The sequence below is a fragment of the Prinia subflava genome, chromosome 9, assembly GCF_021018805.1.
Source record: "Prinia subflava isolate CZ2003 ecotype Zambia chromosome 9, Cam_Psub_1.2, whole genome shotgun sequence".
NCBI lineage: Eukaryota > Metazoa > Chordata > Aves > Passeriformes > Cisticolidae > Prinia > Prinia subflava.
In genome coordinates this window covers 6,752,626-6,768,578 of record NC_086255.1, presented here as the reverse complement: position 1 = coordinate 6,768,578, position 15,953 = coordinate 6,752,626, and the positions used below count along the sequence as shown (strand labels likewise).

Sequence of the window (15,953 nt, the reverse complement as noted above, 5' to 3'; positions counted from 1 at the left end):
TAGAACACCGAAAGCAAAATTTGGTTCTTAATGTGTCTCTGAAGACTGTAATTATATTTCCCATTGTACTAGTAACATTAATTGAATGTTTAGCTGAAATCAAGTTCATTACAAGTTAAATACAGTACCTAGCCTATTAGGATGGTGTTTATAATTATAGTCATAAAGCACTTGTAAAACACCTTCATTGTGGCACAGAGGTGGAAGTTGGGTGTAGTGGCTGCTAAAGCATCTCAGTTCTCTCTGCACCTTTGCAGCATCGTGGACCAAGGTCACCTGTGCCTCTGAGCACCTCCAGAGCTTGTGCCAACACTGCTGAATTTTGGAGGGACACAGCCTACAGCTGACAGCAGAGAATGAAACACTGCACAAACTGCTGTGCAAGGGCTTTCTCAGTGCAGCTGGACTTCACTGAACATCCCTGCATCTACAAAGAGGCACATTCTCATGCTAATATACCTGGTTACTGGCCAGCTTCACGGCCTGACAATGCATTTTTAACAATGAAACAGCTTCTAACAATACAAGACCTCAGAGATTAGAGTTCTCTTTGATACCTCAGATTTTGTGTTTGGTTTCCTGGCTCTCTCAGAGCACCATTACAGAAAATACCTGATCTGCTTTTGGTATTGCCCAAAGCCTTTCTGCCTGAACTCCACCAACTCCACCTTACTCAGAGAGCTACACCAGGCTTTGCTGGAAGCTGAGTCATGAGCAGTTCCACCTTGGGCACACAAGTGCACTAAAGCTGTACAGATGGTCGGTGTCACCTCTGCTCAGTTCCACACATGAAGGAGCACCCACATTCAAGCATAACCACTTGGCCTGTCTCACTTTCATAATAAATCAGGTTTCTTTTTATAGCCATTTTCGTAAGAACAGTAGCACCCAAAAGGAGAAATTAGTTTTAAGGTATTTTATTTGACATGATTGAAGACACAAGAACACTCAAGATACAATCCAGACAAGTTGTGAACAGCTCCAAGTATCAGTGAAATCTGAATTTATCTTGCACAGAGGTGAACAAGACCACAATGGTTGGTTTTATAATATAGTTTAAGACTATTTCAAGCAGGTGAGTACTGTGACATTATGCCCAACAACTTTTATACTATTCATCTGCTTAAGCCACTTCATATCATAAATATGCAGCTTATCTTGGCTATTAAATCTCTGCAATATATAATTAGCCTTCTCATAATAATGCATTAAAACTCCTGTATATGAATATTGGTATACTCATACCAACACAAACTGTCCTAACCACCACTGCACATTTATCATATTCTAGCACAATTAATCATTCCATCACAATTAGCTGCTAAACTTCAGCCTAGAGTTCAGTAACTTGGACCCAAATTTCAAGTTGCTGCTTAGAGCAAAACTCCTGCCAAGACCTTCTGCTTTCCCCATGGATAGCTGGCCTTGTTGTCTTTTCAACATTAGGTTGCACAATGTCATCTGAAACCCCTACCAAAAAAATGCTCTGCAGGGGAATGTCCTGCAAAAGTATCACAACTACAATTCTAAAAATGCCTCATTCCCTAGGAAATTTCATATTAGTTTTACAGCCTAACATCCTTTATCAAAATGGGCATCCACATGCCTCTTACAATGTAAAGTTGTTTAATTGGGTTAGAGTCTACAGACCACAGCATAGTATTCTACTTAACAATTCTAATTCCTTAGAGAGACAAGCTAATTCTCCATTCTGAAAGAGGGCAACAAGGACAGCTGGGAGTTTGTTCAGTAGTTCAGTGCTCTGCAAAGATAAGCTTGATAGTGTTCTCATCAGACTGAAAGAGGAAGTGCAAAAATATGTAAACCACGTTTTACAGTTACAGGGATTTCAGCAACAAGCCCCTGCTTGGATCCAGATGGGATCCTACAAAAGGTGAATCAGAATCTGGGATCTGTGCAGAGATCTGTGCTTCAGAAGAGCTGCAGAAATCACCTGTAGCTTTCCCTGTAGACAGGCTGGAAACAGCACAAAGTCCATGGGCCACCTGATCGTGCAGGTCCCCTCCCCTTCACAGGGGAAATCTGGAGTGGCAGCCATTTATTAGACTAAATCCTGTGTTAAGGCCACTGAAAACAAATCTGTGCAGAACTGGACAGATTCAGCTTCACATAGCATGCAAAGACAGCAAAGCCTATTTTTCTGTAAGAATTTTGGGTTTTGGCAGATGGAAGTGGTAGACAGAGACTGTGTCTTACCTGCAGCTACAATACAAGAGTGTTGCCTGGCTTTGGAAGGTAGTTTTTCATTTGTTGTTGTTGTTGTTTTTTAAACTAGAGAAGATCCTTATTAAAAAGCCAAAAACTAGTCAAGAAGCTGTATACCCAGATTTTACAATGTGATTTTTGGTTTTACAGGAGGATTCATCCATTATTATGAAGAATTGCTGGGGATGGAATGGTCACCATCTGAAACAAAGAAATGAAAACCCCAGCAACAGACTGCTGAATTTGTGTGATGTGCCTAGCTGGTATGACTTGCATTGCAGGAAGAATGTTGTATTCTCTGACACACCAACATTTCTTTCCTATTATTATGAGATTGGCCTTTTACATTTCATATCTTACCATCTTTAAAAGCCTATAATTACAGAAGCTGATTGAGAAACTGTGTTATTTAAAATTAACAGCTGAATGAAATCAACAGAGGCAAAGTGCATTTTTATACAAGAAAATAGCACTGTAGAAAGAAAGAGTCTGTACAATATTTAAATATTGTATATACATAAAATTATATTGTTCATAACTCATCTTAAAGTTTCTCTTGTTTGTAAACCATGGAAAGCAACACACACAAAAAATTTCCCAGTATTTAGCTTTTAAAGCATTTAGCAGGCAGCAGGAAATCGACTGCTAGCAAGCACACTTTGTAATTATAGAAAGTATCCAGCAGGATACTGTGACTAGCATTCTCCATAGTCCTTTATTTATTCATTTATTTTAAAGCTGAATGCAGAACACATTTCCCATTCAACCAGGGAATTCTGCAGGAGACACAGAAAACTCAATGACAAAATGCAGTGGATCAGTTCTGCAGCTCTCTATTGTGGCAAAACTCCAGGATAAACACAGAAAGTTTAAGTGCAGGATTGGAACATAAATTAATGAAATAACTGATAAAGCTTTCAATCTCCCAAAAGTGTCAGTAATGGATTGACCTCATGCTCAACTTTTTAAAAAGGAAGGTTTAGATTAATAATTAATGTTGCAAAGTTTTGAAAATGTAATGAATTCCAGCAGGTAATCAGGCAGCTCTGTATAAATGCTCTGGAAAGTGTCAGCATTTTAGGATGGTTGGTACCAGTCTGCTAATTTGGAGTGGAATTAGGATTTGAATCTGAAGTTGTCAGTTCACGGCAGATACAGAATGTAGGTTTCAGAAGTTTTCCTCATGTAGCATTTTGCAATGTAAAAACTATTCTAGTTACAAAAGAAATTTGCCAGGTTAAGCATGCTTAAGGAAACATTTCCACAAAGTCATTATTTGGAAAATAACATGCTACCATGGCCATCAGTGCATTTCTCCTGTGTCAAGAGTTCTGTGCTCACTGCCAGGTAAGGTAAGCTTTATTTAATGCTGTTTGCAGTTTCATTCTATTGGCTTCTGCCTTCCACTTCATTGGCCATTCAATTCAACCCAGCAATGTATTTTACTGAACTAAAATGTTTGCTACCAAAAATATATTATGGTACTTTTGATCTGAATGTTTTGAATTGTTTAAATGTTTCTGGATAGCCATCATCTAACTGTGCTTCCAAATATTAACACAGGAATGAACAAGAAAAGAAATAGAATCACTTGGGGAAGTGTTGATAAAGCAGATGGGTCAGAGGGATGTTGACAGGCTGGAGAGATGTGCAGACAGGAGCCTCAGAAAGTTCAGCAAAGCCAAGTGCCAAGTGCTGAAGCTGGGCAGGAGTAACCCCATGCAGCAGGAGCAGCTGTGGCCCGGCTGTCGTGGCAGACACAGAGCAGGGCTGAGCCTGAGCCAGCAAAGTGCCCCTGGCATCCAGAACAGCCTCCTGGGCTGCACTGAACAGCACTGGCAGCAGGACTGAGATTGATTCTTCCCCAGGTTCAGCCCTGCTGAGACCATGTCTGAGTGCCAGCTCCAGCTCTGTGCTTCCCAGGACCAGAGAGACACACACACACAGCACTGTGAGCAGCAAAGGGCCGTGAAGGGGAAGAAGGGACTGGGGGATCTTTCATGGGAGGAGAGGCTGAGAGAGCTGGGGCTGTTGGACTCAGGGAGGCTCAGGGAATGCCAGGAATGGGCACAAATGCCATTCCTGTCTAGTTCCCACACAGGAAAGATGATGGAGCCAGAATTCTCAGAGGTATTTAGTGAAGGAGCAAAAAAGAGGCAACACACACAAATTTAAACTCAAGAAATTCTTTTTAAGCGTAAGAAAAAACTTTTGCAGTGATGGTTATCAAATAAGTTGCCTGGAGTTCAGGGATCTTCAATTTGGAGATAATAAGAATTGGAAAAAGCAACTTGTTCTGACTGATACTGCTTAGAATGGAGAGGTTTTATCAGATAGTCTATGGATGTCCCCTTCAAGCTCAACTACTCTGTGATTCTGTGGTTTCAGATGGAGACTAATAAAAACAAGTGTAGAAGACCCAAAAGAGAAATAGGTTTGTTCTCTGATATTATTTCCCAAAGTATAATGAAGGTAATTCTAACTAATTAATCTGACAGCTTGTTCTGAGAGCTTTGACAAAAAAGGCCTTGTTTTTAAACTGGAGCAATCAATATTAGGCCCTCTGAACACATCTGTATTTCCTATATATAATTTCAAGGATTTCTGGGGATTTTCTTTGCTCAGAATTTAAGTAATTTAGATCCTATTTCTTTGAGTCATTGATTTTCAGCACTCTAAATTCTGAAAGCCCTGGGCAAAATCAAAATAATACAATAAAACTACTAATTTGTTCCCATTGCCAGAGGATGGTGCTGTTTAAACAGATATCCCACACAGATACACCCCCTACAACAGCCACGTGGGTTAGTGAGGTTTTTTCAGGAGGAAGATGAGGAGGAACAAGGCAAAGAGATTACAACTTGGTATTTTTTAAACTAACCTTCAGAACCCAACAATAAATCAGTGTTTACTTTATAAAGGTAGATCTTTAAGCATGCTTGAGTAACTTGGTAACTTTTACTACCTCTGGAACTTTTGCTCCCAAAACTTTTTAAGGGTTTTTCAAATGCAGTCCTTGGTCACCACAGGACACAAACACAACATACCCCACCTTACTCGCTGTTCTCACAGAGCCTGCTGAAATTCAAGGTGATGACATGACGGACAAAAGTCAAAAAACGGAACAGTGGAAGATCAGTCTCACAAACAGGCCATGGTGGGGGGGAAGGGCCGTTAGTAATTTAAGAAATCAATACCAACTTTGACACTTTTAGAGGTCGCAACGTCAACAGCCATGGCTTTGATTTCAGTGTCCCCAAACTGCATGAGCGTTTTGATCTCGCGCCGGTTGGGCGCGGCAGCGTCAGTCCCCGTGAGATCCAGGCGCAGCGTGCCGCACTTCTTCACGCCGGGCTCGGTGATGAAGCTGACGCTGTCTTGCTCCGAGCTGTAGATGTTGATCACTATCACCAGCTGAGAAGGCTTGGCGGGGGTGTAGCTGCGTGTCACAGTCTCTCCCAGGGCCACAGACTGGTCGGCTGAGATGAACTTGTCAAAGACGTCGGTGCACCAGCGCGTGCCGTCCTTCACCAGGAGCTTCTCCGGGGGGTGCTTGCCCTCCACGAAGCGGTTGAGCACCCCCACGCCGTAGGTGAGGGGGGAGCGCCGCACCTTGATGACAGCAGGGTCGAGGCCAAAGAGAACGGCTCCTTTGAGGATGGTCAGACCCACATCCTGCGGGATGATGACCCGGCACCTGGAGCCAAAGGCGCTCTGCACCGCTTGCTGGAGCAAGGGGGATTCGGCAAAGCCGCCCACCAGGAAGAGAAACTTCACATTGGTCACCTCGGGCTTCTCAAACACTTCACCTGAACAGAAACAGAGACCACTCACTAAAATCCACCTTAACAATGCAGTGCAAGTGAAAATGCCAATGTCTGAGTGCACTGAGTGTTCTATGCACGTGATCTGAAACTGCCCCATCTGTGCCCTCAGCCACCCTCACACTGCCACCCTCAGCGTGCACCAGTCCCACTTCTGTTATCTCCCGTGTATTTCACCATGAATTCATTCACCTCAAAGCATACAACATTTCTGGAGTGGCATTTAAAACCCACCCTTTACTGCATTCCAGATAAATCACTCCATTTCAAATTCACTTATTATTTCTGACCCCAGCATCTTAACCACAATAAATACCATCTGCAAAATAATCCCTCTTTACATTTTTACAGATTTTCCTTCTTAACTTAAGCCCACATTTCCTACTTTCAAGAAAACTCTACAGTTCAGTTGTAGGCTCACTTTTAGTTCAAACAAGTGAGTTACCTGTCACAGCTGTTGCAGTCCTAGGTGTCTCCCTCCCTGCTCACATAAAAGCTGCTCTGTACTTGTTGTCTTATTAAGTTCTGAAATTTAGTCAATAATCCCTCACATATGATGAGCCAAGCTGGATATTTACTCCAAATAGTGCTTTGTAATGTGTAGAAAGCAAAACTTTTCTCACCACAAGCATTTTACTCTACTTGATATAAATTTCATCTTCTGCTAGGAAGACCTTAAATAGTAACTTTCCCAATAAGCACATGTCACTTTCCATTACTGGACAAATAAATTCATTGCTGCTTAAGCCATGCCTGGAAGTACTTTTACCATGATGCATTATTTACTATTTGTGCTTTAGAGATGTCAGTGATTTGGATGGTCATGAACAACCATGACCTTCCACTAGAGAGGAATGAACTGGAGGTCTTAATATCTGGAATAGTCAGAAACGAGTTACAACTCTGGCATAATTTAGTTGTTGCCTGAACCAGGAAAAAGAAAAGCAGGATTTGGGTTTCTCAGTGCATGTCAGCCCTCTGAATGCTTGCAGCCCTGGAAGCACAGAGTATTGAAGCTTAAGCAGTAACAGAACTGAATCACAGTCAGTAATTAGCACTAGAGCTAGGCAGGAGTATGTGCTCAGGACACATCCCTTACTTTTATTATTTTCCTAGTTGATTTCCAGAGAGCTGCAAGTTTCAGAACTGAACTCCTTGTCCACAGCTGGTGCACACCAGGAGGGTTGTTACTGGGTTGAACTGGGTGAGCAAAGCTGCAGTTTCAGCTCAGCCAGGAGTGGAATCACACAGATACGTACTCAGGTGCTGAACGATCTGGTCAATCGTAGGTTTGAAAAGAGCGTTCATCGCATCCGGGCTCATCCTCAGCATTCCCTGGGAGGACCACTTCACAAAGTCCACACTGCAGAGAGAAAGAACATTAAAACACTGCAGCTGAGCTGCAAAACAACCACCACTAAATAAATGAACTAATGAGTTTACAGAATCTGCGTGCATTTTCCTTGGAAGGAAGTGCCCCACCTCACCCTAGCCCCATACCAACTGCAGTCATGTAAAATTTGAAAGGAGAATTATTATTTTGGCTTGTCTAATTGTTGTTTTCTTTGCCTGATTGCCTTCTGCAGCATTAGCAATGCTCAACTGCTCTCTGAAACAGCTGGCAGTCAATGCAGTGCTCGCTCATCTGAAACAGCACTGATTCATCCCCAGAAGGGCAACACTTAGATTATAGCAGGAGCAGGCCAAAGCCACTGGAAACACACAAGGAAAACAAGCAAGTTGGGAAGCCTCAGGAGGCAGAAGAGAAAACAGCATTTTTAATGAGGCGTAACATTTATTAAGTGAAAACAGGCATTATGCTATTCTATCACTGATACACAGCTGTATAGCTCAGTAATCTCCCTTTTACTCATGCACATTACATGTCAACCTTTACACTCTCTCTATCCTGTTATCGAATTCATTTCTTTGAAGGGAACATTTAGCATTTCCTCTAAGATTCACCATTAAGACTACCAGTAAAAAGGAGATGGCCTTGTGAGGGAGAGTATTTCCAGAAATTTTTAATGATTTCAGAACCTCAGTCTCATTTAGAAAGTGACTTTTAGGTGGATGCCAAGTCATTTAAGCTTACAGTAGGTACATTTACAAATCTGAAAGAGATGCAGAAGTTCCAGTCTGCATACTACATTCAACACTGTCTAGTTTTAAAAATGAAGGTGTAAGTTCTAAATATCAAGTCTTCCCCTCTCAGCTTCCAAGCCTTCTGCCCCAGATTCACAGGTTCACTTGTTCATTCTCTTTTCCACCACTAAACTCCAGGTTTTCTTTAATATGCAAAAAATGTATATTGCATTTGCAAATTTGCAAAGATGCAAAATGTCCATTTCTTTCTGCTCACTTTCTTTTCTACAGCAGCTCCTGATCTTATTCAGGGTGACTTCTTGATACTGAAAATCATGAATTGAAATCTCTGGAGGGGGTTGTATCTCCCTGTCGATTAAGCAAATCATCAAACTTGTAAAATACTATAAGAAACAAAAGCCTGCCACCACTTCAAAAGCTGAATGCTTTCCCCTAGCAGAGCTTTATGCAGTAGTGTATGTTTTCTCCAGTGATCTGATACTGTTGATAACTTCCCTCAAGCCATAAACATATTTATACATCTCACAATCTGGGATTTTTTCCAGGACCCAGGCTGCTAAAAACTAAGGTTCTAGGCAACAAATTCTGTGTTTGATCTGACACTCCTAATTAACATGCAAGAGACAATATTCAGTCAAAGAGCGTGCAGAAATAAGAAAAGAAAATAAGAAAAATAATAAATAAATAAATAAATGAGGGGGAAAAAAAGGAAAATAAGAAAAGAAAGCAATACCTGAAAAGTGCAAGTCTTATACAGAAAAGCTTTTGCAAGAGATCAATCAGAACTGGAAACTGCACCAGAGGCAACTCCATCTTCCCATCCTTGCACTACACTTTTACGCTATTACCTTTCGGTCCTAATATAATTAGGATATTTTAATTATTTCTCTTTGCTACCAGCCGTTAATTCTGCATCCACATGGTTTCAACTGTCCACTCACTTGCTCTTCCTCAAGGCATGCTCTACGCTGTGCCCTCTGAACTTCTTGTAGTAGTCGATGAAGGAGAAGGGCAGGGTGATGTTGAGGGGGTTGGTCCTGTCGGGCGCTGCCGCTCGCTTGCGCGACTCGAACGCGATCATCAGATCCACCCAGGCCGCAGGGCGCTTGATTTTAAACTGCTCAATGAAATCCTCCCCAAAGATTTTACACAGCAGCTTCTCGAACTCGTAGTCCACACCTAGAGAACCGTACGGCCCACCTGTAGCACAGACAGAACACAGCTTTAATGTTCTGGATATTCTTTAATATCCCAATGACATTTCGAGTTGGCCACATGCACATCAGAAAAACGCCATCAGGACTGTCGTGGGAGAAGGTCCATGGGAAGAGGATCTTTCCTAAATGTAATAGTTGGTCTAATACACAACATGATCTTACCTTTGCCTCCTGTATCCTCATAGCCACTGTAACACTACCTCTATAAATGAGTGATTCAGCCAACCAGCAGCTGGGTTATACTAATTTTGAGTGCTGGTCTCATTTCAGGATGAACTGCCAGTAAAATGCAATAAAGGCAAACATTTCCTTCACTGACAAGCCAAAACATTACATTAATATATAATGCACAATCTAATTACATAAAGCAAGCAGTGGGAGTGGCATTACCTGTTGCTTTGTAGAGCTCCTTCAGGTGTCCCTCAGGGAGTCTGATCTGATGGACAGTCATATCCACGGTGCCTCCTCCGCTGTCAACCACGATGTACCGATCACCTGGAACGCCAAGGGGAGAGCCAGGGGCATTTACACACTGTGAGCACACCAGCTCACTGCAACCACAGCTCCTGAGGGCACCAGGGAGGCAATGGCCTACAGAGAGCCTGCAATGGCCCTGCTGAAGGCCTGATCTTTGCTAGCAATTATAACACAATGATTGAGAACAAATATCAAAGTCAGATGTCAAAAGCTATTGATGTAGCACAGCTGAAAAGTGGGACTGCTCATGTTGCTGGTGTACATCCTAGTGAGCTACCAAATATTACACCATATTTACAAAGCTTGTTCTGAGGAAAATATTCTACTTGCATTGGCTTTCCATCATCTCATTAATAAATCTTATATGCTAGAGCATACAAAATTGCAATTCAGCACTTGTAACTAAGAGCAGCACATGAACATGTGTTTTTTATCCTTTTCCCCTTTATTGTGAGAACAATGCAATGCACAGCACCTTTGTGGGAAACACAATCAAAACCAGTGAGAGCAAAGTTTGCTCAGGAAATTTTGTTGTACCTTCCTCCAGCTCAGACCAGATCTCTCCTATGACATTTTCCACCATGAAGGTCCGACTCTGCCGGTTCCGGCGCACGTGTTCCTTCCCTAGTGATTGACAGAAAAAATAGTTACTGTATAAAAAAGCATGAAGAAATAACATCAAAAACTGCACGAAACAAGTGCAAGCAGGCTGAAAGATCTGTATGTATCACTTCTTAACAAAAAAAAAGTACAAAAATTATTGCACTGGAACCAGGAATGTCAGAATGTCATTCCTGGAAAGAATGGAAAGTGGTTTACGGCCACCCTGATCTTCCTTGATATTCTTATATGCACTTATCTGTCTTTTAATCTATATTAATTACCTAATACAAATAATGCAAACTAATCATATAGAGTAATAATCTAATAAGAAAGCTATAAGCAGGTCTGACTTGCAGATTTTTAATACACTCTGGCTTGCAAAGTGTGTGCTGGCAGCAGGGTTGGGGGCTGGCAGCCAGCTGTGCTCACAGCAGCCTCTACCAGCAGGTGACAGCCTCAGCCCTCTCCCAGACAATTCCCACACCGCATTCCCACATTTCCTAAAGCCACTGCTCATTTTGAGTGCTCAGGCAAATGCCTCCCCAGCCTCTCAGGATGTCAGTCCTCTTAATGACACAGTGATCACCAGGGCTGACCCTCACAATATTAAAAATATACACCAATTAAAAATTAAATGTAATCTTGCAAGACTATTATAACAATCTGTTAACTTGCAAGACTGCTACTTAGACATTTAAAAGATGCAGAACAGTCTGTCAAGAGAAAGCAGAGTAGTGAGAACCTCTGCTATTTATGCTTCTAAATCAACCTCTCTAACTGAACGATCAAAAAACCCTACATTCCTTGTGTTATCATCACCCACCTTCAAAGACACTTCATAAAACACTACAAAAGAGGCATCCTGTCATGAGTGGATTTTTTTTTCTGAAAATACCAGCACAAAAATCACAAAATGCACTTTGCTTCCTATTTCTATAGTGCCTGTCATCAGGAAAAAGAGCATCAGCTCCACTGGTTCCTTCACCCTCCCAAAAAGACCCCACGGTGCAGAGTAGCTGCCCCAGCCTCAGTGCACTGACTTGGAGCACAGGGAGAGCTCAGATGAAGCATCCCATGACAGAACAAGCACCAAGTCCAAGCAAGCCCACAGAAATCAATGGCAATCCTTTCCTTCCCTCCTGTGGGCTAGAAGAGAACACAAGAGCCAGTCTCTAACTACAACTGAAGCAAGCTTGTCCTTGCTACTAAGAACACTAAAATTTTTGTTTTGACTTCACAGCAATAATATGGTCCTTGGAGCGCTTCTCTCTGTTTATATTTAAAGGGTTTTTCTCCTTAATCTGTTCTCAGCTTGTCTTGGGTGCTTGCCATGCCTTTATGAAATTTTAATTCCAACCCCAAATTAATTCGCTCCAAACTTTGTTTTCATTAATTTTGACATGAAACCTTTCTCATACCCAACAGCTTTTTTACCATACAAAGTCAAGAATGAGAGTGGTACCCCCACCCAAGAAAAAGCCCATTAGCAGAAATCCATGATCTGCCAGATTCTGCCCAGCTTCAAAACCTTAACCAGATAAACTCCTTTATTATTTTCCCAGAAGAAAATCCCTGTGTTGTCTGAAAGTGAGTTCATGTAAAATCACATGGAACTGGAATAGTTCAGGGCACAAATGAGGGGAACAGAAGCCAAGGGGCCCTGAAGGGACTGAATCCTGAAAACAGATTGTGTCCTGTACTCTGCGTGGGCCTCCAAACACTAAACACATCTGAAAAGTGCTGGCTAGGAGAGCCATGGATTTGAGAGAATGATGTAGTCACTCTGCCTAACTAAGAAAAATATGCTCTGGTAAGTGCAGGAATAGCTCTACTAGCTTAACCTCCCACTTGCCTCTACTGTTTTGATCTAGCAAATGTGATAAAATACAGACTTTTCTGAAAAGCTCCTTCTAGGATAGATTGTCACACTACCATCAGTATCAGGGCAACTGTTACAATTCAGAGATATAGAGAAATATGCACATTATGCAGCAATCAAATGTTACTGCTGCAGGCCATTTTCCTTTTTTGTTTCTTCTATTTCCCTCCAGTTTCAGTAGGCTGCCAAGCTCAAAAACCTCTGGTGATGAAGGACCTTCTGTCAAGTGACTTACAGTGGTCCCATCTCTGTCCCTCCCCTTCAAACAGTGATAGTAGCAACAGATCCCAGCTCAATAAATCAGAAATGCATTATCCAGTTGCTCTTCAACATGCAGATAAATTCACTGTTTCATTCCAATGCCATGTGTTCCACTGAGTGTTGAAAATCATTAATAATATTTCATAAAGACAACATCAAAAAGCATCTGCCAATACTTTGGAACACCTCAGACTGATTGTTTCATTGTAGATCCAGTTATTTAGCACTGCCTCAGTAATGCAGATAACCAAACACATAATTGCTTCCAACAAATTAAATGAAAAAAGTGATCCAACATGAAGTACTAACTTAAATTAAGGCAGAAAAACGCTGTTGTGAAAATACTAAAAGACTCCCACAACATCCAAATCAAGACAAGACAAGAAAGCTACCTGCATGCTAAAATTCAAGTGTATATTGGGAAGAAATTGCTCCCTGTGAGGGTGCTGAGGCCCTGGCACAGGTTGCCCAGAGAAGCTGGGGCTGCCCCATCCCTGGAAGTGTTCCAGGCCAGGCTGGACAGGGCTTGGAGCAACCTGGGATAGTGGAAGGTGTCCCTGCCCATGGCAGAAGGTTAGAACTAGATGGGTTTTGAGTTTCTTTCCAACCCAAATTATTCAGTGATGTCTGCTGGGTCAACATCTAAACAAGCTTAACTATGATTAAGCAGCAAAACTGTTTATAAAAGCAAACTGATGCCAGCCTGAAACATTTCAAGAGTACGAGGACAACAAGAAATGGTGAGAAACCAGCCCTGGGGGACAAAGCAAACTCAGGCATGAGAATGTGCAAAGCAAACGAAGAGAAGTACCCTGTGTAAATCCAGTTCCAATAGTGTCACTCGGGCTGTAGCCATTGACAGGTGCCCTACTACTCAGCTCTATCATCTGGTGCAGGCGCAGCTTTCGGCAGTAGATAGAGGCAGCCTCGGGTTCCAGGGCAATGATCAACTGCTCGGGATTTTCAGGAGATGCCATTCCTGCCTGCGAGAGAGAACGCATCAGACACTTGGGGTGGGATCCCAGCAGACCCTCTCAGGGCCACAGGGCTCTCCTCAGCCCGTGGGCTCCGCTGGGTCACCCCTCAGTTCACCCCACAAAGGAGCTGCTGCTACAGGTCTGCATCTGGGAATTGTCCTGCCCACACTGCACAGCACCACTCCACAGGCTGGAACGGGGAGGTTTGCATGCACTTACCATGCTAAGTGTCTAACCAAGCACTTGTGTACATGACAGGTGGAGAAACGAAGAAAATCGGTTTGAAACCTGGAATAATTGGCCTAAAACCTGAACTCCTCATTAACCTGAGAATCTGCCAGCTAACAGGGGCCCCAGCCTCCTTCCAGCCTCCTTCTGTCTTTCCTTGCCACAACAATATTTTAAGTATGTCTTTCTTTACGTCCCAGATATTCACAGTCCTTGCCAAAATGAGGTTCCTGCACTGTTTAACTGTATAGGAATATACAGTACACTTTGCCAGTAATGCATCTTCTGTCTTACAACCAACATTTTTTATTTCAAAATCCATGGCTTTAAAGTACATTTGCTATTATAACATCTTCAAAGTGCTCAGTATATTCAAGAAGACAAAATACAACAGGGCAAGTTCCCTAAAATGTAATGAGAACAAGCCTAAAAGGAGTATCACATTATAAAATCAGCATTTGCCATTCTTTCTATTTTCTTTCTGGATTTTCAGCCTTCAGACAAAGATATTTTCAAAAAGCCACAAGTTCTTATGTAACTGCATAACTCTCAGAACCGGGCTTAAAGAAAAATATTCAAAGAACAGTTCACAAAACTCTGTTTTAATATCTTCTTCCCGGTACTTCTGCCTACTGAACGATACTCTGTTAAAATAGACATCTTTCAACTCTTTCTGCCAACTTTTGGGTTACTTGCCATTACTTTTCAGTTAACTGCCTTAGCACTAAAGCTTGCTAGCAAATAAAACCAAAGGAACATTTTTCTGCTTCCACAGTCAGTCTTCCAGCCTTCAACTCATACACACACACATCGTGGTGTCTCCAGAGCATTCCCAAAAGAAGGCAGGCTCACATGGGAAGTCGGCAGACCTGGACTAGAATTTGGCTTCTTTCACACAGCTACACTGTGGGCTGTGGGAATTGCTGCCTCATTGACACCTGCAGCCAGGAACTTGAAGTAAAGTTGGTTTAAAAGTAGTACCAGCATAAGACTTGGAGGCTTGAAACTGTTCTTTGTATTTACTGACTCATTTTACCCTCTCCATCCTAATAAGTATGATAAACAGGTTCTTAAAGAAAGTATCTTCCTCACTGTTGGTAACAAAAAAAAAAAAAAAGGTAGAAAGTTCTAAAATAAGAAAGAGTTAAGAGTTAAACTCTTAGATCATGGTTGCTCATTATTTTACAAGCACACCATGACTGGGATTATGGTCACTTTACAGCCTTTATTGCTGTTGGGCAAACCTTTCTGCTTCAGTTACATCCACTGGACTAAACAGCATGATCCAAAATTAGCAGAACTGTGTGGGAAGGAAAATATTGTTCAAATACTACAGCATATCAAACCTTGCCAGCTCTGTGGCAACACATATTGAAAAAATACTATATGGAAAAGAATGTTTGCAACTAAACTTTCGAACTTTAGAAAATACAGATTTACAGCAAGCCAGAGTAACCCTATAACGTGTAAGAAGAGTATCAATTAGGCACAGACTCTGCTGCCATCACAGCACTTGGATGTGAGCATGTTGGCAGATGCAGGCTTAGATAAAGCCCTGGAGCTGTGCTGGGGCTGAAGATGTGCCTCAGGATGAACCCAATCCCTCCTGTGACCCATCTGGAGGGAGCAGGCACAAGCAGGGCTGGTTTCATGCCAGCTCACTTCAACATCACTTATCTCCAGCAGAGCTTTTCCACACAAATTGTCTTTCCTTTAGAGAGTTTTGCTACAAGCCTAATCTGGATCTTGCTGCAATTCTAAGGCAGCACTTCCTGCTCTATCCAATACAGGCTGGAGAACAAATAGCTCTCAACTACCCTGCTGCAGTTTTCACTTGTATTAAGTATATTATCGTGTTGTGTGAGAGCTCTGAATCTGAGCAGCAAGTGGGTTTTTTTTGACATTTAGCCATGTGGATGAATTCAAGAATGCTCAGTCTGCTCCTCGTACTGGGCATGCGTCAGCAGCACAGACAATTCTTAGTCTCAGCCTAACCTACGCACTAAAGACAAAATTGTATTTTAGGGAAAAATAGTTTGTTGCTATGGGTATTAAAATCCAAAGGCTACAACGTAAAGCATTTGCAGAGTTGACAATTGAGTTGCACACACATGGAATGCACTGGTATTTCCTAACTGGAGGTGGTGGTGGGGAG

At 42.1% G+C, this 15,953-nt stretch overlaps 1 protein-coding gene across 2 annotated transcripts in view; it reads right to left on the bottom strand.

Annotated features, from left to right (window-relative positions):
• Window positions 1-901: 901 nt before the first annotated feature.
• HSPA12A (heat shock protein family A (Hsp70) member 12A) overlaps window positions 902-15,953 on the bottom strand; it is a 51,950-nt gene continuing 36,898 nt past the window's right edge. For both annotated transcript variants that reach the window (XM_063405236.1, XM_063405237.1), the window contains exons 8-13: window positions 13,405-13,576; window positions 10,388-10,474; window positions 9,764-9,868; window positions 9,098-9,356; window positions 7,310-7,413; window positions 902-6,035 (exon numbers count right to left, since the gene is read on the bottom strand). In XM_063405236.1, the coding sequence (XP_063261306.1) occupies window positions 5,401-6,035; window positions 7,310-7,413; window positions 9,098-9,356; window positions 9,764-9,868; window positions 10,388-10,474; window positions 13,405-13,576 (1,362 nt within the window). In that variant the 3' untranslated portion in view covers window positions 902-5,400. The remainder of the gene's footprint in view (window positions 6,036-7,309; window positions 7,414-9,097; window positions 9,357-9,763; window positions 9,869-10,387; window positions 10,475-13,404; window positions 13,577-15,953) is intronic.